Source organism: Entelurus aequoreus, linkage group LG21 (assembly GCF_033978785.1).
Source record: "Entelurus aequoreus isolate RoL-2023_Sb linkage group LG21, RoL_Eaeq_v1.1, whole genome shotgun sequence".
NCBI lineage: Eukaryota > Metazoa > Chordata > Actinopteri > Syngnathiformes > Syngnathidae > Entelurus > Entelurus aequoreus.
The window spans coordinates 4,922,107-4,943,340 of NC_084751.1; the positions used below are offsets into that span (position 1 = coordinate 4,922,107).

General features: G+C 39.8%; 1 protein-coding gene across 3 annotated transcripts in view; it reads left to right on the top strand.

Moving 5' to 3' along the window:
- The window catches only part of LOC133638200 (netrin receptor UNC5C-like), a 483,700-nt gene that overhangs the window by 403,813 nt on the left and 58,653 nt on the right, over positions 1-21,234 (top strand). For all 3 annotated transcript variants that reach the window (XM_062030553.1, XM_062030554.1, XM_062030555.1), the window contains exons 6-7: positions 4,091-4,258; positions 4,407-4,571. In XM_062030553.1, coding sequence (XP_061886537.1) covers positions 4,091-4,258; positions 4,407-4,571 — 333 coding nt within the window. The remainder of the gene's footprint in view (positions 1-4,090; positions 4,259-4,406; positions 4,572-21,234) is intronic.

The following is a 21,234-nucleotide window of genomic DNA, read 5'->3' on the forward strand; positions in this document are numbered from 1 at the left end:
ACGTTGCTTGGAGTGATGAATGAAGAATCCTTTTGAGCAAAAACGCAACAGACGGTTATACTTTCAGTTCCAGGCACAAACCAGAAAGTACATTTCTAACGCGCAGCACCTGCAGTGAGCAAACTTGTCCAAAAGAGGGTGCCATAGCACGGACAATAACACACTGTGGAAGTCTGGTTTCACCGGGTTCTTCTGACCACCAACCACGGACATGACAGCAGCGTTCAGGGTTTCGTACAAGTTTTTATTTTTCTATAAACTGTCTTTCTTGTCCTTTCCGGCCATGTCCAATTTCTTCGCTCGCTTTCGCTCACGCTTGTGCTCGCTCTTCCCCCACCTGAGCACGCGAATGGTTTCTCTGTCTCTCGCGGCGTGCTCTGCCATCCACCAACAACCCCCCTCTCCTTCCCGACTGCTGCCTTTAACAGAGCAACATCTACACACCTGCCGCTAATCTCGAGGCCGGTCCTGACACGCCCCGCTTCTCCGCCGGCCCGCTGGCCACGCCCCCCCACACACACCTTTTCAGTGTAATACAAAAAACTATTTGTTGAAAATGAAACATCATGGTTGTTAGCAAAGAAAACACATCAATTATCCGCACCGTTTTACAGGCTGCAGGGCTCAAAGCGTGGGGAAAATAAGGTAAACGCGCCGCAGGACTGCTCGTATCAGAGATTTTAGATGCAAGCCGATATCATCAAATACTTGTTTTTTTTTGCTGATACCGTATCAAGACACCTTTAGTAACGATACAACGATCACCAAGAGAGAAATATAAATGTCAAAACAACAAAATAATCTGAAAATAAGGTTTTAATATTGAAATAAAAACTTGAGTTTTGTATGTGTTGCCAGCCAGTGGCTTTTATATGTATGTAGACGCTGACAGAGATGGATGAGAGAGGAAAAGAGAGGCATTAAGAGGACCCAGTGAACGGGAACGTGCTGCTATCTGACCACAATTTACTGTCTGGCTGCATGACAGTGGAATGACCTCAGATTTGAGGCGTGGAAAAACAAGTCTACACTCTTTGACACATTTTTGTTTTGGGGCCCCGAGACATGGTGAGATTTTTTGTTAATAAATCATACTGGAAAAACACGTTTTGTGAGTAGATAGCCGTTTAATTGGTTTTATGACCTTTTGTGCAATTGTAACGCCAACAGAATAGTAAGTGGGGGGCTCAATTAATCTGTTGCCATCATTAACTGCACAGTCTGTCATACACGTTCAAAACAAAGTTAACCACGGTAAAATTAATACATCAAACACTTGAAATGATTCTCATTTTTCACAATCAACTCCTGTATCCTATGCAATAAATATATGCACAATATACATGATATCAATTTATTCAAAGATAGTGTCAGAATAATTGTATCTAAGTTATCACAAAACTTTGTGTTGCCATGAGTTCCCGGTGAGAGGACAAAAGCTGCCTTTGATCCTACCAAGAAGAAGGCTTGTAAAACTCCACTGTGTAGGATGGGAAGCAACATGAAGGTGTTCTGTTTCTTTGATGTATTGTAATCCACAGAAAGATTGTGTCTTGACCTGAGAGCTTCAAAGCGGAGAGGAAGCAGGACCTTTTCTTTGAACTGTTTTACAACCTTTTCTTAGAACTCTTTTGTAATCAAAGGCGATGTCTGTTTACGACCCCCCTCCCTTAGAAACAGCTGTTGCCATGTAATCAGGGAAAGTCCAAATAAAAGAGGAGGCGTACAATCTTTCGTCAGAGCATGGTGACACTGTCCAAGGGTACAGGTGTACGCGTTTCTCCTCACTGAGCCAAATGTAGTTCTGTCTCTGTTTGATTCCTTGCTTCTTGTCTTGTTTAATAGATTTAATAGATGTCACTCAAGCTAACACGTTTACAAGTCTCTGTGTTAGTATTATTACCTTACAATGGTGTTATTTTTGTATTGTTTCAGTTTCGTAAATTCGTCACAGTGGATTTATTGAGTCTCTTTAGCTGAATGGAGAGCTGACTTCTGTTTTGTTTGATCATCCGTTTTACTGCCGTGTTACAGAAACCGTTTGAAAACAATTAAGGTATGTAAATAAACATTTACACAATCTGTCAGAATAATTGTATCTAAGTTATCACAAAACTTTGTGTTTCAATGAGTTCCCGGCAAGCAGACAAAAGCTGTCTTTGATCTTACCAATCAAAAGGCTTGTAAAACTCCATAAGGTGTCAGTTTCTTTGATGTATTGTAATCCACAGGAAGATTTTGTCTTGACCCGAGCGCTACAAAGCGGAGAGGAAGCAGGACCTGACTCCCCTCCAGGGACCTTTTCTTTGAACCGTTTTACGACCTTTTCTTTGAACTCTTTTGTAATTAAAGGCAATGTCTGTTTACGACCCCCCTCCCTCAGAAACAGCTGTTGCCATGTAATCAGGGAAGGTCCAAATAAAAGAGGAGGCGTACAATCTTTCGTCAGAGCGTGGTGACACTGTTCAAGGGTACAGGTGTACGCATTTCTCCTCACTGAGCCAAATTTAATTCTGTCTCTGTTTGATTCCTTGCTTCTTGTCTTGTTTAATAGATGTCATCAGTGTTTGAACCTGACAGATAGAGATGTAAATACTGTTGTTATATTGTGATAAAGCATGTTGATGACACATTCTAGCTGTGTCCCCCAAATTTGATAGCGGCAAGCGAACAAACGCGTCCTCAACGCCATGTAGGGTTCTAGTTAGCGGCTAACATCCCTCCACTGTACAAAGCCACTAAGTCAGCAAATGGGAATTAGTGAAGTTAAGTGAATTATATTTATATAGCGCTTTTTGTCAGTGTCACCACGCTCTGACGAAAGATTGTACGCCTCCTCTTTTATTTGGACTTTCCCTGATTACATGGCAACAGCTGTTTCTAAGGGAGGGGGGTCATAAACAGCCATCGTCTTTGATTACAAAACAGTTCAAAGAAACGGATGGTTAAAAAAAAAGGGTCGTAAACAACCATTGCTCTCGGTCACAGAACAGTTCAAAGAAAAGGTGCCTGGAGGGGAGTCAGGCCCTGCTTCCTCTCCGCTTTGTAGATCTCGGGTCAAGACAAAATCATTTTGTACGTGCTTTTAGAATGTAATCAAGCTACTGTTGTTAGCATTAGCGAATAAGCTAACACGTTTACAAGTCTCTGTGTTGGTATTATTACCTTACAATGGTGTTATTTTTGTATTGTTTCAGTTTCGTAAATTCCTCAGTAAATTCGTCACCGTGGATTCATTGAGTCTGTTTAGCTGAATGGAGAGCTGACTTCTGTTTTGTTTGATCAGCTGTTTTACTGCCGTGTTACAGAAACCGTTTGAAAACAATTAAGGTATGTAAATAAACTTTTACACAATCTGTCAGAATAATTGTATCTAAGTTATCACACAACTTTGTGTTTCAAAGAGTTCAGACAAAAGCTGTCTTTGATCTTACCAATCAAAAGGCTTGTAAAAGTCCACTGCGGAGGATGGGAAGCGACATGAAGGTGTCGGTTTCTTTGATATATTGTAATCCACAGGAAGATTTTGTCTTGACCCGAGATCTACAAAGCGGAGAAGAAGCAGGACCTGACTCCCCTCTAGGCACCTTTTCTTTGAACTGTTTTGTGACCAAAGGCAGCGGCTGTTTATGACCCCCCTTCCTTTAGAAACAGCTGTTGCCATGTAATCAGGGAAAGTCCAAATAAAAGAGGAGGCGTACAATCTTTCGTCAGAGCGTGGAGGGACACTGTCCAAGAGTACGGCCCAGACGTTTCTCCTCAGTGGAGCTAAATTTAATTATGTCTCCGTTTGATTCCTTGCTTCTTGTCTTGTTTAATAAATGTCATCAGTGTTTGAACCTGACACAATCTTTCTTCGTAAATAACTCATTTTGCAACTTATATATCTATGGCTTATAGTCCGGTGCGGCTAATACATAGAAACCTTTTTTTTCTTTTTTAATTTAGTGGGTGCGGCTCATATCTCGGTGTGCTCTATTTAGTCCGTAAAATACGGTATTTGTTTTTGTAGTCCACCGTAGGAGACTGCGGTTAAATAAAGGCGTTAGCGGAAAGCTTTCTCAGGTTTCTGGTGTTTGTGTACCCCCAGTAAACGGAGGCTGGTCCACATGGACGGAGTGGTCGGTGTGCAACAGCCGCTGTGGACGAGGTTACCAGAAACGCACGCGGAGCTGCACCAACCCGGCGCCGCTTAACGGCGGCGCCATATGTGACGGCCAAGGCATCCAGAAGCTGCCGTGTAACCCTCTGTGCCCAGGCAAGTACTGTTATCTGTTTCGGAATACCTCAGATTTGAAATACAGTCCAACCGCCCTCACCCGCATGCTCCCGCCCGCCCATTGGCGTCTTCCTCCTCATCATCGCCATCCTCGCTAGCCTCATGTGTGCTGTCTGTTGTGTGGTAGTGGATGGCCTGTGGACAGAGTGGAGTAAGTGGTCCACGTGTGGGACAGAGTGCACCCACTGGAGGAGGAGGGAATGCGGCGCTCCGGCACCCAAAAGCGGTGGCAAAGACTGTGAGGGCATGGTGCTCCAGTCCAAGAACTGCACGGATGGGCTGTGCATGCAGAGTGAGTATTCAAAGACTCACCTTTCCCCCACCGCCTTCACTCACTCGTCATTCCGTGTCGCTCATTCTCTTTCACTTCTCTCACACACTTACTAAGAACTTTCTCAATTACTTATACATAATTAACCTTTCTCTATCCCCTGCCTTTCATCTCGCTTCTATGCGGCGCTCGAGACGCAATTTTCTTCAAACTGTCTTGACTATAAACCTTGACTATTCATATCAAGGATGTCCCAGTCAATGATACTTAAAACAGTTCAGGTCCCATGAAACTCTGATCTGCAGGCTAGCGTGTAAACACCTTTTGTGGTCAATTACACAAAGTATACTTATAATGGGGGAAATCAGAGGCACCCACCTCTTCAAAAGTTTTACGTGTCTTTGTAGCGATTATCTTTTCAAACGGGGTGCAGCCCGAGTCAGTTTTGGCCACGCACATCTATCTTCTTCTTCACTTTCTTCCTGATACGACTGTTTTTAAAAAATTTACGCCTATGTTCAGTTTTCAGAGGCTGAGAGTCACGCTGCGGTTCACTCAAAACACGAGAAAGAAGCACCTCCCACTGACTTGTGATTGGTCAGTCCGTGGCTACTTTCAATATGATTTGCGTACGTATAAGGGGGCGTGGTCTGGGCGGAGGATTCCAAGTAGATTGCAATGCAATAAAGAAATGTGCTTGGATTCGTCTGAATTTTTACTGCCGCGCGCTGTTTTCCGGATTTGAACCTACGCCTATTTTTAGTAGGACAGCCACGCAACTGTTTTTACATGAGGCCCCTGGTCAGTGCATAGTGTGTGTTCATTGGCAAATTTCACTTTAAAATAAACCCTGACTGGACTTTAGATACAACTCTTACCAACTTTTGAGCAAATAAATGTAGCGTGTTCAAGTAAAACAATTTAAAAATATTTCTGCGCGACAATAAAATGTGTCCAAAATTGTATTTTTTCTGTTGATATGAATTATGCAATCAAATAATAACCTATGATTAATCCAAATTCAAAAGTGTGTCTAATCTGATTGAAAAAAAAAAATAACTGGACAGCACTCGTTTAGGTACTTGCTAATTATCGCCCTGTTCTCTTTGAAGTTTATGTGAGTAACACTGTCACAATAACTAAAGCATTTACACTAATACACGTTTAAAAATGACAAATGGTCTCTAATAGTAGCGAGCACGAAGAAGAGGGTGAAACATTGGAGCAGACTGCAAATGTGAAATTTGGAGACAAACTACTTCCACATAAATGGAGTGCCTACCCCAAATAAAATGGAAACAATGTCCCCGGCCAGCTGGACCAAACGGACAAATGTCCATCGATCATGATACATGCAGCACATCCTGCGTGTTATTACAACTACAGTGCTGTCTGTGCAGCTAGCTGTGTACAACATAGGGAAGTCAGTGATAGAGTTTTTTTATCCCAAAAACTAGATAGGACAGCCATAGATAGTTAGCCAATCTTAAAGACTACAGAGGACAGCTGTAGAGTAAAATTAGGGCTGTACTATATCAAATACAAGATAGGGAAGTCATAGGTAGAGTTGTTTTATCCCAAAGACTAGATAGGACAGCTACATATAGAGCTGTTCAATCTTAAATACTACAGAGGACAGCTGTAGAGTAGAATTAGGGCTGTACTATATCAAATACAAGATAGGGAAGTCAGAGATAGTTGTTTTATCCCAAAGACTAGATAGGACAGCCAGAGATAGAGCTATCCAATCTTAAAGACTACAGAGGACAGCTGTAGAGTAGAATTAGGGCTGTACTATATCAAATATAAGATAGGGAAGTCAGAGATAGAGTTGTTTTATCCCAAAGACTCGATAGGACAGCCAGAGATAGAGCTATCCAATCTTAATGACTACAGAGGACAGCTGTAGAGTAGAATTAGGGCTGTACTATATCAAATACAAGATAGGGAAGTCAGAGATAGAGTTGTTGTATCCCACAAACTAGATAGGACAGCCATAGATAGTTAGCCAATCTTAAAGACTACAGAGTACAGCTGTAGAGTAGAATTAGGGCTATACTATATCAAATACAAGATAGGGAAGTCAGATATATAGTTGTTTTATCCAAAGACTAGATAGGACAGCTACATATAGAGCTGTTCAATCTTAAAGACTACAAATGACAGCTGTAGAGTGGAATTAGGGCTGTGCTATATCAAATACAAGATAGGGAAGTCAGATATAGTTGTTTTATCCCAAAGACTAGATAGGACAGCCAGAGATAGAGCTATCCAATCTTAAAGACTACAGAGGATAGCTGTAGAGTAGAATTAGGGCTGTACTATATCAAATATAAGATAGGGAAGTCAGAGATAGAGTTGTTTTATCCCAAAGACTCGATAGGACAGCCAGAGATAGAGCTATTCAATCTTAATGACTACAGAGGACAGCTGTAGAGTAGAATTAGGGCTGTACTATATCAAATACAAGATAGGTAAGTCAGAGATAGAGTTGTTGTATCCCACAAACTAGATAGGACAGCCATAGATAGTTAGCCAATCTTAAAGACTACAGAGTACAGCTGTAGAGTAGAATTAGGGCTATACTATATCAAATACAAGATAGGGAAGTCAGATATATAGTTGTTTTATCCAAAGACTAGATAGGACAGCTACATATAGAGCTGTTCAATCTTAAAGACTACAAATGACAGCTGTAGAGTGGAATTAGGGCTGTACTATATCAAATACAAGATAGGGAAGTCAGAGATAGAGTTGTTGTATCCCAAAGACTAGATAGGACAGCCAGAGATAGAGCTATCCAATCTTAAAGACTACAGAGGACAGCTGTAGAGTAGAATTAGGGCTGTACTATATCAAATACAGGATAGGGAAGACAAATATAGAGTTGTTGTATCCCAAAGACTAGATAGGACAGCCAGAGATAGAGCTACTCAATCTTAAAGACTACAGAGGACAGCTGGAGAGTAGAATTAGGGCTGTACTATATCAAATACAAAATAGGGAAGTCCGATATATAGTTTTTATCCCAAAGACTAGATAGGACAGCCAGAGATAGAGTTATTCAATCTTTAATGACTACAGAGGACAGCTGTAGAGTAGAACTGGGGCTGTACTATATAAAATACAAAATAGGGAAGTCAGATATATAGTTGTTTTATCCCAAAGACTAGATAGGACAGCCAGAGATAGAGCTATTCAATCTTAAAGACTACAGAGGACAGCTGGAGAGTAGAATTAGGGCTGTACTATATCAAATACAAGATAGGGAAGTCAGATATAGAGTTGTTTTATCCCAAAGACTAGATAGGACAGCCAGAGATAGAGTTATTCAAACTTTAATGACTACAGAGGACAGCTGTAGAGTAGAATTAGGGCTGTACTATATCAAATACAAGATAGGGAAGACAGATATAGAGTTGTTGTATCCCAAAGACTAGATAGGTCAGCCAGAGATAGAGCTATCCAATCTTAAAGACTACAGAGGACAGCTGTAGAGTAGAATTAGGGCTGTACTATATCAAATACAAGATAGGGAAGTCAGAGATAGAGTTGTTGTATCCCAAAGACTAGATAGGTCAGCCAGAGATAGAGCTATTCAATCTTAAAGACTACAGAGGACAGCTATAGAGTAGAATTAGGGCTGTACTATATCAAATACAAGATAGGGAAGTCAGAGATAGAGTTGTTGTATCCCAAAGACTAGATAGGTCAGCCAGAGATAGAGCTATTCAATCTTAAAGACTACAGAGGACAGCTATAGAGTAGAATTAGGGCTGTACTATATCAAATACAAGATAGGGAAGTCAGAGATAGAGTTGTTTTATCCCAAAGAAAGTGGGCTAACATTTTACAGATAGTGTAATATGATTATTCATGTTTTCCAGTCAGTACAGATTGCTGTCCTATCGCAGTGTTGTGCATTACAAACTCAAACGCTATGTCGTAGAAGCGAGCTTATCTCTTTCCGTAGCTAGCTTGTACGGCTAATAACGAAGCACGCCGACGTGCATGCCTAGAACGAGACGATTTTTACAAGTTAGAATGCAAAAATAAACCAAAAACCCTCTCATCTTCTTGTCTTCCATAAGGATTGTGAAGAGTCGGAAAAAATCCCCCAAAATGAGCAGTTCCCCTTTAATGGATGCATGGCGGACTTGCAAAGAGATAAAGTCATCATGGTATAGATTTAAGATCATTTCTGGGATTGATTTTCTTCTTCTTTTTTCTTTTTTTTGAAGCTAAGAGGGTGAAGCCACTTATGTCAAGGCTAATGAGCACTTCCACTGGCGTGTAGGAGCAGAGGCCATTATCTGAGAGCTGGCATTAAGGCAAATATGATTGGCAATGGCAAGCAATCTGAAGTCACCTCGGAGCACTGATTCACTTCCTGCAGCTGCCAGATGCTTCTGTTTGGCTTCGTCCTATTTTCAATCAATCAAACAATCAATCAATCAATCAATCAATCAATGTAAATAATAGTGTGAGAGTCCAGTCCATAGTGGATCTAACATAATAGTGTGAGAGTCCAGTCCATAGTGGATCTAACATAATAGTGAGAGTCCAGTCCATAGTGGATCTAACATAATAGTGTGAGTCCAGTCCATAGTGGATCTAACATAATAGTGTGAGAGTCCAGTCCATAGTGGATCTAACATAATAGTGTGAGAGTCCAGTCCATAGTGGATCAAACATAATAGTGTGAGAGTCCAGTCCATAGTGGATCTACCATAATAGTGAGAGTCCAGTCCATAGTGGATCGAACATAATAGTGAGAGTCCAATCCATAGTGGATCTAACATAATAGTGTGAGAGTCCAGTCCATAGTGGATCTAACATAATAGTGTGAGAGTCCAGTCCATAGTGGATCTAACATAATAGTGTGACAGTCCAGTCCATAGTGGATCTAACATAATAGTGTGAGAGTCCAGTCCATAGTGGATCTAACATAATATTGTGAGAGTCCAGTCCATAGTGGATCTAATATAATAGTGAGAGTCCAGTCCATAGTGGATCTAACATAATAGTGTGAGAGTCCAGTCCATAGTGGATCTAGCATAATATTGTGAGAGTCCAGTCCATAGTGGATCTAATATAATAGTGAGAGTCCAGTCCATAGTGGATCTAACATAATAGTGTGAGAGTCCAGTCCATAGTGGATCTAACATAATAGTGTGAGAGTCCAGTCCATAGTGGATCAAACATAATAGTGTGAGAGTCCAGTCCATAGTGGATCTACCATAATAGTGAGAGTCCAGTCCATAGTGGATCGAACATAATAGTGAGAGTCCAATCCATAGTGGATCTAACATAATAGTGTGAGAGTCCAGTCCATAGTGGATCTAACATAATAGTGTGAGAGTCCAGTCCATAGTGGATCTAACATAATAGTGTGACAGTCCAGTCCATAGTGGATCTAACATAATAGTGTGAGAGTCCAGTCCATAGTGGATCTAACATAATATTGTGAGAGTCCAGTCCATAGTGGATCTAATATAATAGTGAGAGTCCAGTCCATAGTGGATCTAACATAATAGTGTGAGAGTCCAGTCCATAGTGGATCTAGCATAATATTGTGAGAGTCCAGTCCATAGTGGATCTAATATAATAGTGAGAGTCCAGTCCATAGTGGATCTAACATAATAGTGAAAGTCCAGTCCATAGTGGATCTAACATAATAGTGTGAGAGTCCAGTCCATAGTGGATCTAACATAATAGTGTGAGAGTCCAGTCCATAGTGGATCTAACATAATAGTGTGAGAGTCCAGTCCATAGTGGATCTAACATAATAGTGTGAGAGTCCAGTCCATACTGGATCTAACATAATAGTGTGAGAGTCCAGTCCATAGTAGATCTAACATAATAGTGTGAGAGTCCAGTCCATAGTGGATCTAACATAATAGTGTGAGAGTCCAGTCCATAGTGGATCTAACATAATAGTGAGAGTCCAGTCCATAATGGATCTAACATAATAGTGAGAGTCCAGTCCATAGTGGATCTAACATAATAGCGAGAGTCCATAGTGGATTTAACATAATAGTGAGAGTCCAGTCCATAGTGGATCTAACATAATAGTGAGAGTCCAGTCCATAGTGGATCCAACATAATAGTGAGAGTCCAGTCCATAGTGGATCTAACATAATAGTGTGAGAGTCCAGTCTATAGTGGATCTAACATAATAGTGTGAGAGTCCAGTCCATAGTGGATCTAACATAATAGTGTGAGAGTCCAGTCCATAGTGGATCTAACATAATAGTGAGAGTTCAGTCCATAGTGGATCTAACATAATAGTGAGAGTCCAGTCCATAGTGGATCTAACATAATAGTGAGAGTCCAGTCCATAGTGGATCTATCATAATAGTGAGAGTCCAGTCCATAGTGGATCTAACATAATAGTGAGAGTCCAGTCCATAGTGGATCTAACATAATAGCGAGAGTCCAGTCCATAGTGGATCTAACATAATAGTGTGAGTCCAGTCCATAGTGGATCTAACATAATAGTGAGAGTCCAGTCCATAGTGGATCTAACATAATAGTGTGAGAGTCCAGTCCATAGTGGATCTAGCATAATAGTGTGAGAGTCCAGTCCATAGTGGATCTAACATAATAGTGTGAGTCCAGTCCATAGTGGATCTAACATAATAGTGAGAGTCCAGTCCATAGTGGATCTAACATAATAGTGTGAGAGTCCAGTCCATAGTGGATCTAGCATAATAGTGTGAGAGTCCAGTCCATAGTGGATCTAACATAATAGTGAGAGTCCAGTCCATAGTGGATCTAACATAATAGTGAGAGTCCAGTCCATAGTGGATCTAACATAATAGTGAGAGTCCAGTCCATAGTGGATCTAACATAATAGTGAGAGTCCAGTCCATAGTGGATCTAACATAATAGTGAGAGTCCAGTCCATAGTGGATCTAACATAATAGTGAGAGTCCAGTCCATAGTGGATCTAACATAATAGTGTGAGAGTCCAGTCCATAGTGGATCTAGCATAATAGTGTGAGAGTCCAGTCCATAGTGGATCTAACATAATAGTGAGAGTCCAGTCCATAGTGGATCTAACATAATAGTGAGAGTCCAGTCCATAGTGGATCTAACATAATAGTGAGAGTCCAGTCCATAGTGGATCTAACATAATAGTGAGAGTCCAGTCCATAGTGGATCTAACATAATAGTGAGAGTCCAGTCCATAGTGGATCTAACATAATAGTGAGAGTCCAGTCCATAGTGGATCTAACATAATAGTGAGAGTCCAGTCCATAGTGGATCTAACATAATAGTGAGAGTCCAGTCCATAGTGGATCTAACATAATAGTGAGAGTCCAGTCCATAGTGGATCTAACATAATAGTGAGAGTCCAGTCCATAGTGGATCCAACATAATAGCGAGAGTCCAGTCCATAGTGGATCTAACATAATAGTGTGAGTCCAGTCCATAGTGGATCTAACATAATAGTGAGAGTCCAGTCCATAGTGGATCTAACATAATAGTGTGAGAGTCCAGTCCATAGTGGATCTAACCTAATAGTGTGAGAGTCCAGTCCATTGTGGATCTAACATAATAGTGTGAGAGTCCAGTCCATAGTGGATCTAACATAAAAGTGTGAGAGTCCAGTCCATAGTGGATCTAACATAATAGTGAGAGTCCAGTCCATAGTGGATCTAACATAATAGTGTGAGAGTCCAGTCCATAGTGGATCTAACATAATAGTGTGAGAGTCCAGTCCATACTGGATCTAACATAATAGTGTGAGAGTCCAGTCCATAGTAGATCTAACATAATAGTGTGAGAGTCCAGTCCATAGTGGATCTAACATAATAGTGTGAGAGTCCAGTCCATAGTGGATCTAACATAATAGTGAGAGTCCAGTCCATAATGGATCTAACATAATAGTGAGAGTCCAGTCCATAGTGGATCTAACATAATAGCGAGAGTCCATAGTGGATTTAACATAATAGTGAGAGTCCAGTCCATAGTGGATCTAACATAATAGTGAGAGTCCAGTCCATAGTGGATCCAACATAATAGTGAGAGTCCAGTCCATAGTGGATCTAACATAATAGTGTGAGAGTCCAGTCTATAGTGGATCTAACATAATAGTGTGAGAGTCCAGTCCATAGTGGATCTAACATAATAGTGTGAGAGTCCAGTCCATAGTGGATCTAACATAATAGTGAGAGTTCAGTCCATAGTGGATCTAACATAATAGTGAGAGTCCAGTCCATAGTGGATCTAACATAATAGTGAGAGTCCAGTCCATAGTGGATCTATCATAATAGTGAGAGTCCAGTCCATAGTGGATCTAACATAATAGTGAGAGTCCAGTCCATAGTGGATCTAACATAATAGCGAGAGTCCAGTCCATAGTGGATCTAACATAATAGTGTGAGTCCAGTCCATAGTGGATCTAACATAATAGTGAGAGTCCAGTCCATAGTGGATCTAACATAATAGTGTGAGAGTCCAGTCCATAGTGGATCTAGCATAATAGTGTGAGAGTCCAGTCCATAGTGGATCTAACATAATAGTGAGAGTCCAGTCCATAGTGGATCTAACATAATAGTGAGAGTCCAGTCCATAGTGGATCTAACATAATAGTGAGAGTCCAGTCCATAGTGGATCTAACATAATAGTGAGAGTCCAGTCCATAGTGGATCTAACATAATAGTGAGAGTCCAGTCCATAGTGGATCTAACATAATAGTGAGAGTCCAGTCCATAGTGGATCTAACATAATAGTGTGAGAGTCCAGTCCATAGTGGATCTAGCATAATAGTGTGAGAGTCCAGTCCATAGTGGATCTAACATAATAGTGAGAGTCCAGTCCATAGTGGATCTAACATAATAGTGAGAGTCCAGTCCATAGTGGATCTAACATAATAGTGAGAGTCCAGTCCATAGTGGATCTAACATAATAGTGAGAGTCCAGTCCATAGTGGATCTAACATAATAGTGAGAGTCCAGTCCATAGTGGATCTAACATAATAGTGAGAGTCCAGTCCATAGTGGATCTAACATAATAGTGAGAGTCCAGTCCATAGTGGATCTAACATAATAGTGAGAGTCCAGTCCATAGTGGATCTAACATAATAGTGAGAGTCCAGTCCATAGTGGATCTAACATAATAGTGAGAGTCCAGTCCATAGTGGATCCAACATAATAGCGAGAGTCCAGTCCATAGTGGATCTAACATAATAGTGAGAGTCCAGTCCATAGTGGATCTAACATAATAGTGAGAGTCCAGTCCATAGTGGATCCAACATAATAGTGAGAGTCCAGTCCATAGTGGATCTAACATAATAGTGTGAGAGTCCAGTCTATAGTGGATCTAACATAATAGTGTGAGAGTCCAGTCCATAGTGGATCTAACATAATAGTGTGAGAGTCCAGTCCATAGTGGATCTAACATAATAGTGAGAGTTCAGTCCATAGTGGATCTAACATAATAGTGAGAGTCCAGTCCATAGTGGATCTAACATAATAGTGAGAGTCCAGTCCATAGTGGATCTATCATAATAGTGAGAGTCCAGTCCATAGTGGATCTAACATAATAGTGAGAGTCCAGTCCATAGTGGATCTAACATAATAGCGAGAGTCCAGTCCATAGTGGATCTAACATAATAGTGTGAGTCCAGTCCATAGTGGATCTAACATAATAGTGAGAGTCCAGTCCATAGTGGATCTAACATAATAGTGTGAGAGTCCAGTCCATAGTGGATCTAGCATAATAGTGTGAGAGTCCAGTCCATAGTGGATCTAACATAATAGTGAGAGTCCAGTCCATAGTGGATCTAACATAATAGTGAGAGTCCAGTCCATAGTGGATCTAACATAATAGTGAGAGTCCAGTCCATAGTGGATCTAACATAATAGTGAGAGTCCAGTCCATAGTGGATCTAACATAATAGTGAGAGTCCAGTCCATAGTGGATCTAACATAATAGTGAGAGTCCAGTCCATAGTGGATCTAACATAATAGTGTGAGAGTCCAGTCCATAGTGGATCTAGCATAATAGTGTGAGAGTCCAGTCCATAGTGGATCTAACATAATAGTGAGAGTCCAGTCCATAGTGGATCTAACATAATAGTGAGAGTCCAGTCCATAGTGGATCTAACATAATAGTGAGAGTCCAGTCCATAGTGGATCTAACATAATAGTGAGAGTCCAGTCCATAGTGGATCTAACATAATAGTGAGAGTCCAGTCCATAGTGGATCTAACATAATAGTGAGAGTCCAGTCCATAGTGGATCTAACATAATAGTGAGAGTCCAGTCCATAGTGGATCTAACATAATAGTGAGAGTCCAGTCCATAGTGGATCTAACATAATAGTGAGAGTCCAGTCCATAGTGGATCCAACATAATAGCGAGAGTCCAGTCCATAGTGGATCTAACATAATAGTGTGAGTCCAGTCCATAGTGGATCTAACATAATAGTGAGAGTCCAGTCCATAGTGGATCTAACATAATAGTGTGAGAGTCCAGTCCATAGTGGATCTAACCTAATAGTGTGAGAGTCCAGTCCATTGTGGATCTAACATAATAGTGTGAGAGTCCAGTCCATAGTGGATCTAACATAATAGTGTGAGAGTCCAGTCCATAGTGGATCTAACATAATAGTGAGAGTCCAGTCCATAGTGGATCTAACATAATAGTGAAAGTCCAGTCCATAGTGGATCTAACATAATAGTGAGAGTCCAGTCCATAGTGGATCTAACATAATAGTGAGAGTCCAGTCCATAGTGGATCTAACATAATAGTGAGAGTCCAGTCCATAGTGGATCTAACATAATAGTGAGAGTCCAGTCCATAGTGGATCTAACATAATAGTGAGAGTCCAGTCCATAGTGGATCTAACATAATAGTGAGAGTCCAGTCCATAGTGGATCCAACATAATAGCGAGAGTCCAGTCCATAGTGGATCTAACATAATAGTGAGAGTCCAGTCCATAGTGGATCTAACATAATAGTGAGAGTCCAGTCCATAGTGGATCCAACATAATAGTGAGAGTCCAGTCCATAGTGGATCTAACATAATAGTGTGAGAGTCCAGTCTATAGTGGATCTAACATAATAGTGTGAGAGTCCAGTCCATAGTGGATCTAACATAATAGTGTGAGAGTCCAGTCCATAGTGGATCTAACATAATAGTGAGAGTTCAGTCCATAGTGGATCTAACATAATAGTGAGAGTCCAGTCCATAGTGGATCTAACATAATAGTGAGAGTCCAGTCCATAGTGGATCTATCATAATAGTGAGAGTCCAGTCCATAGTGGATCTAACATAATAGTGAGAGTCCAGTCCATAGTGGATCTAACATAATAGCGAGAGTCCAGTCCATAGTGGATCTAACATAATAGTGTGAGTCCAGTCCATAGTGGATCTAACATAATAGTGAGAGTCCAGTCCATAGTGGATCTAACATAATAGTGTGAGAGTCCAGTCCATAGTGGATCTAGCATAATAGTGTGAGAGTCCAGTCCATAGTGGATCTAACATAATAGTGAGAGTCCAGTCCATAGTGGATCTAACATAATAGTGAGAGTCCAGTCCATAGTGGATCTAACATAATAGTGAGAGTCCAGTCCATAGTGGATCTAACATAATAGTGAGAGTCCAGTCCATAGTGGATCTAACATAATAGTGAGAGTCCAGTCCATAGTGGATCTAACATAATAGTGAGAGTCCAGTCCATAGTGGATCTAACATAATAGTGTGAGAGTCCAGTCCATAGTGGATCTAGCATAATAGTGTGAGAGTCCAGTCCATAGTGGATCTAACATAATAGTGAGAGTCCAGTCCATAGTGGATCTAACATAATAGTGAGAGTCCAGTCCATAGTGGATCTAACATAATAGTGAGAGTCCAGTCCATAGTGGATCTAACATAATAGTGAGAGTCCAGTCCATAGTGGATCTAACATAATAGTGAGAGTCCAGTCCATAGTGGATCTAACATAATAGTGAGAGTCCAGTCCATAGTGGATCTAACATAATAGTGAGAGTCCAGTCCATAGTGGATCTAACATAATAGTGAGAGTCCAGTCCATAGTGGATCTAACATAATAGTGAGAGTCCAGTCCATAGTGGATCCAACATAATAGCGAGAGTCCAGTCCATAGTGGATCTAACATAATAGTGTGAGTCCAGTCCATAGTGGATCTAACATAATAGTGAGAGTCCAGTCCATAGTGGATCTAACATAATAGTGTGAGAGTCCAGTCCATAGTGGATCTAACCTAATAGTGTGAGAGTCCAGTCCATTGTGGATCTAACATAATAGTGTGAGAGTCCAGTCCATAGTGGATCTAACATAATAGTGTGAGAGTCCAGTCCATAGTGGATCTAACATAATAGTGAGAGTCCAGTCCATAGTGGATCTAACATAATAGTGAAAGTCCAGTCCATAGTGGATCTAACATAATAGTGAGAGTCCAGTCCATAGTGGATCTAACATAATAGTGAAAGTCCAGTCCATAGTGGGTCCTGCAAGGGATCATCTTGAGTGATATTACGGAGATGAAAGAAGGCCGTTTTAGTAACACTCTTAATGTGTGACTTTTTTTTATTTTCCTATTTCTTACTGCACGGAGGAGTCAGATGTAGGAAGTCTCCTCTTCCTGCCTGCTTGTTTCTAACATTTTGACCGTCTCGCGCGTTATTATCTCTCAGAAAAAAGTGCCCTGGTGAGTGCAGCCTTTCACAGATCAGTGAGGCGGACTCGTCTCCGTATCCGTCTCCGTGTTGTTTTTTCCCCGAGACGTGACATTTCCTTGACGTCGATTTGGACGGCAATGGCGGTCAAGGTCAAACGCTTCATTGCTATCACATACCAGCGAGAGAGAGAGAGAGAGAGAGAGAGAGAGAGAGAGAGAGAGAGAGAGAGAGAGAGAGAGAGAGAGACATACCTTTACCTTTTCATGAGGTTATTTCTACGATCACTTTAATAGTTTGGACATGCTTCAGGACAATATATGACATGTTTGCTACCATCAGTTGTCAATAACATTAGATATGCTGTCATTAATTGGTACCTCATTTACCGCATTTTTTGGAAAATAACCCTTTCATTTTCTCAAAACCCGGTGCGCCTAATGTAAAGTTCAACTTAAAGTACCAATGATTGTGACACACACACACACTCGGTGTGGCGAAATTATTCTCTGCATTTGACCCATCACCCTTGATCACCCCCTGGGAGGTGAGGGGAGCAGTGAGCAGCATCGGTGGCCACGCCCGGGAATCATTTTTGGTGATTCTACCCCCAATTCCAACCCTTGATGCTGAGTGCCAAGCAAGGAGGTAATGGGTCCCATTTTTATAGTCTTTGGTATGTACCAATCTCAGGGCAGACACTCTAACCACTAATTTTGGTTGTGCTTACCGACTTCAAAGCTATTTTATTTGGCACATGGTGAAATGATAAGTGTGACCAGTAGATGGCAGTCACACATAAGAGATACTGCAATATGACTCAAGTAAACAACACTAAAATGTTATATGTTCCATTGAAAATATAGAACATTACACACGCCGCTCAAAAATCTATTAGAATGTTTTAGTAGGACTTTGGTAAGCTATGAAGCCACACCGCTCGATGGATTGTACTGTGCTTCAACATACCAGTATTATTATGGTGTGTGTATAAGGTAAGACGTATTATCTGGCGTTTTGTTTCGCAATAGTATGCAAAAGCAAGTTTTCTTACCTTCTGGTACCTGCTGATCTGTATTTGGGATCTGCATAAGTCCTGAAAATTTGCGCGCATCCGCCTTTGTAGTCGATAAGCTTCTTCTTTTTCTCTATCTTCTTGTTATGGGACATTCCATCTCCGCTGTTGCCATTTCTAATATAAAGTAGTGTAAAGTTCTTACTTATATCTGTCAGTAAACTCGCCATGAAAGCGCTAAAACATACCGGTGTAGTGAGTTTACATTATTCACCCAAGGAACTTTAGAATAAAAATGAATGAATAAAATCCAAAATATAAATGTTCTGTCCCTTTGCTCCCCTACTCTTGTCACTAAATCCTGATAATACAGTTGCAAACTTCATTTATGTATTTCCAGCACAGAAAGTAAGTTATTTTAATTTAAATTAGTACTTATTACTTTAGTTAGTACATATCTTACATTTAAATTAATGTATTTAAGATGTTCATTATATTATTAATAAATATACCAATTAAAATATAAATAAATATAACACATGTGCAATATAAAATCATTGAAGTACCAGATATGATTATTTTCTCATTATGTATTGATTTTATTCAATATTATTATATTTGAATATTAAATGTTGTATTTTATTTGACATTTATTTTCTTATAAGTTTTCTTTTTGGATTGCAATTTACCATTTTAATTGTGGTATTTACATGTTTTTTTAATCTCTATTTCTCTAAATCAGGGGTATCAAACTCATTTTAGCTCAGGGGCCGCATGGAGGAAAATCTTTGCACACGCGGGCCGGACTATTAAAATCATGGCATTAAAACTAATTGTTTTCTTTGTCTTTCTTTGGCCAAAAATAGAACAAACACATTCTGAAAATATTACAATAAAAATATAGAAAAAAATACCGGCAGCGGTAAAGTTTAGATCAGGGGTGTCAAATTAATTTTAGATCGGGGGCCACATGGAAAAAAATCTACTCCGAAATGGGCCGGGCTGGTAAAATCACGGCACGATAACTTAAAAATAAAGACAACTTCAGATTGTTTTCTTTGTTTTACTTTGACCAAAAACAGAACAAACACATTCTGAAAATATTACAATAAAAATATAGAAAAAAAAATTAAAGTTTAGATCCATGAAGGAAAGAAGAAAGTGAATGAATGTTTATAACTGAATAAATTTACATATGCATAAAAATGTGTTTTCTTTTGTACTATTTTTTAATGAATTAAGTAACGTTTCTGACAACCTTTTTCCAAAACACAATATAGACTGTGAGATATAACAGGATAATGCATACGTTTATCATTTGTTTTCAAAATGCTTACAAAAAAAGTGGGACCCCAAAAATGTACTGTGGGACCCCATTTTTAATGACTTGATGGGGTCCCTGGGACCCCATTTTGAAGATTCCTAGCGCCAACACCGATGGAGTATTGGTGCGTGCAAAACAGCAGCAGGCGGCTGTGGCCTGCGGGCCGGTTCTAATACTAATCAAATATCATCCCGGGGGCCATAGATAATTCATTCAAATTATGAGACTATGGAAGACAGTGCACAGTAGGGGTGCTTCACATCCTAATCGTGATTCTTTTTAATTCCGCTTCGCATAATTTAGATTTTTTTTTTTTTTCTGTAAGAATACATTTTTAGGCCAAAAACGCGCTTACTCGCTGCGCATACACTGCAAAAAGTCAGTGTTCAAAAAGAAGAGAAAAATATATAAAAATTAGGGGTATTTTATTTGAACTAAGCAAAATTATCTGCCAATTGAACAAGAAAATTGGGCTTGTCAAGACTTTCCAAAACAAGTCAAATTAGCTAACCTCAATGAACCCCAAAAAATACCTTAAAAGAAGTATTTTTTCACTAATAACAAGTGCACTTTTCTTGGTAGAAAAAAAAAGACCTTTTTGCTCAATGTGTTGAAAAATATTCTTAAATTAAGCAAATGCTAGTGCCGTTATCTTGACATAATGATATGCGCTCGGCATCATGATTTTTTTTTCATGCTTAAAGTAAGAAATGATTACTTTAAAAAAGTAGTTTTATACTTGTGAGTGTTGATGACACAGCTTTGCAACACTTGATATTCTAGTTTCAAGCATGTTTTACTCAATATAGGTCATCAAATCTCAGCTGTAATATCTTACTGAGATCATTTAGGACCAAACCCTTTAAAACAAGTAAAACACTCTAACATAAAATCTGCTTAGTGAGAAGAATTATCTTATCAGACAGAAAATAAGCAAATATCACCCTTATTTGAGATATTTAATTTTACTTAGATTTCAGTTTTTCCAGTGCGAATAGTAGGGGTGCTAAAAAAAAAAGGTATTCACATCCTAATCGTGATTCTTTTTAATTCCGGTTCGCATAACTTAGAATTATTATTTTTTTCTGTAAAAATGCATTTTTAGGCCAAATACGCGCTTACTCACTGCGCGTATACGTCATAAATTGTACGTGTTAGTAACATTTTTATACCAAAAACTATATTGCAAAAATTAAGAAGAACCCCGAGAATCGGAGTCAAATCGATTAGATTCGTGAGGCGTCGTTAGATTCCCGTCCCTAATGAATAGGGTTGTTTCATCTTTAGTACTGCCACCTACGGCACTGGAGTGGAACAGCATGGACCCGAAGTGAGTTACGCTTGGCAGGTTAAAGACGTCGGGCATATGAGTGGAAACTACGGATTAAATGAGTTGAAGTAGAAGGAAGTGTGTAAGATGGATTGGAAGTGTGTGTCAATGAATGAGTCGGCCTGATTATGTGAACAAGTCATGCTCATCATTCACCTCATTGATTGTGCTGCCTGCCTGCTTTGTTGATGTAGAGGGATGACTACTCCCTCCTCCATCGTGTCCCTCTTTTTAAAACAGAATACAATGATTTGCAAATCCTTTTCAACTTATATTCAATTGAATAGACTGCAAAGACAAGATATTTAATGTTCCAACTGAGAAACAACCTTTTTTTTTTGCAAATAATCATTAACTTA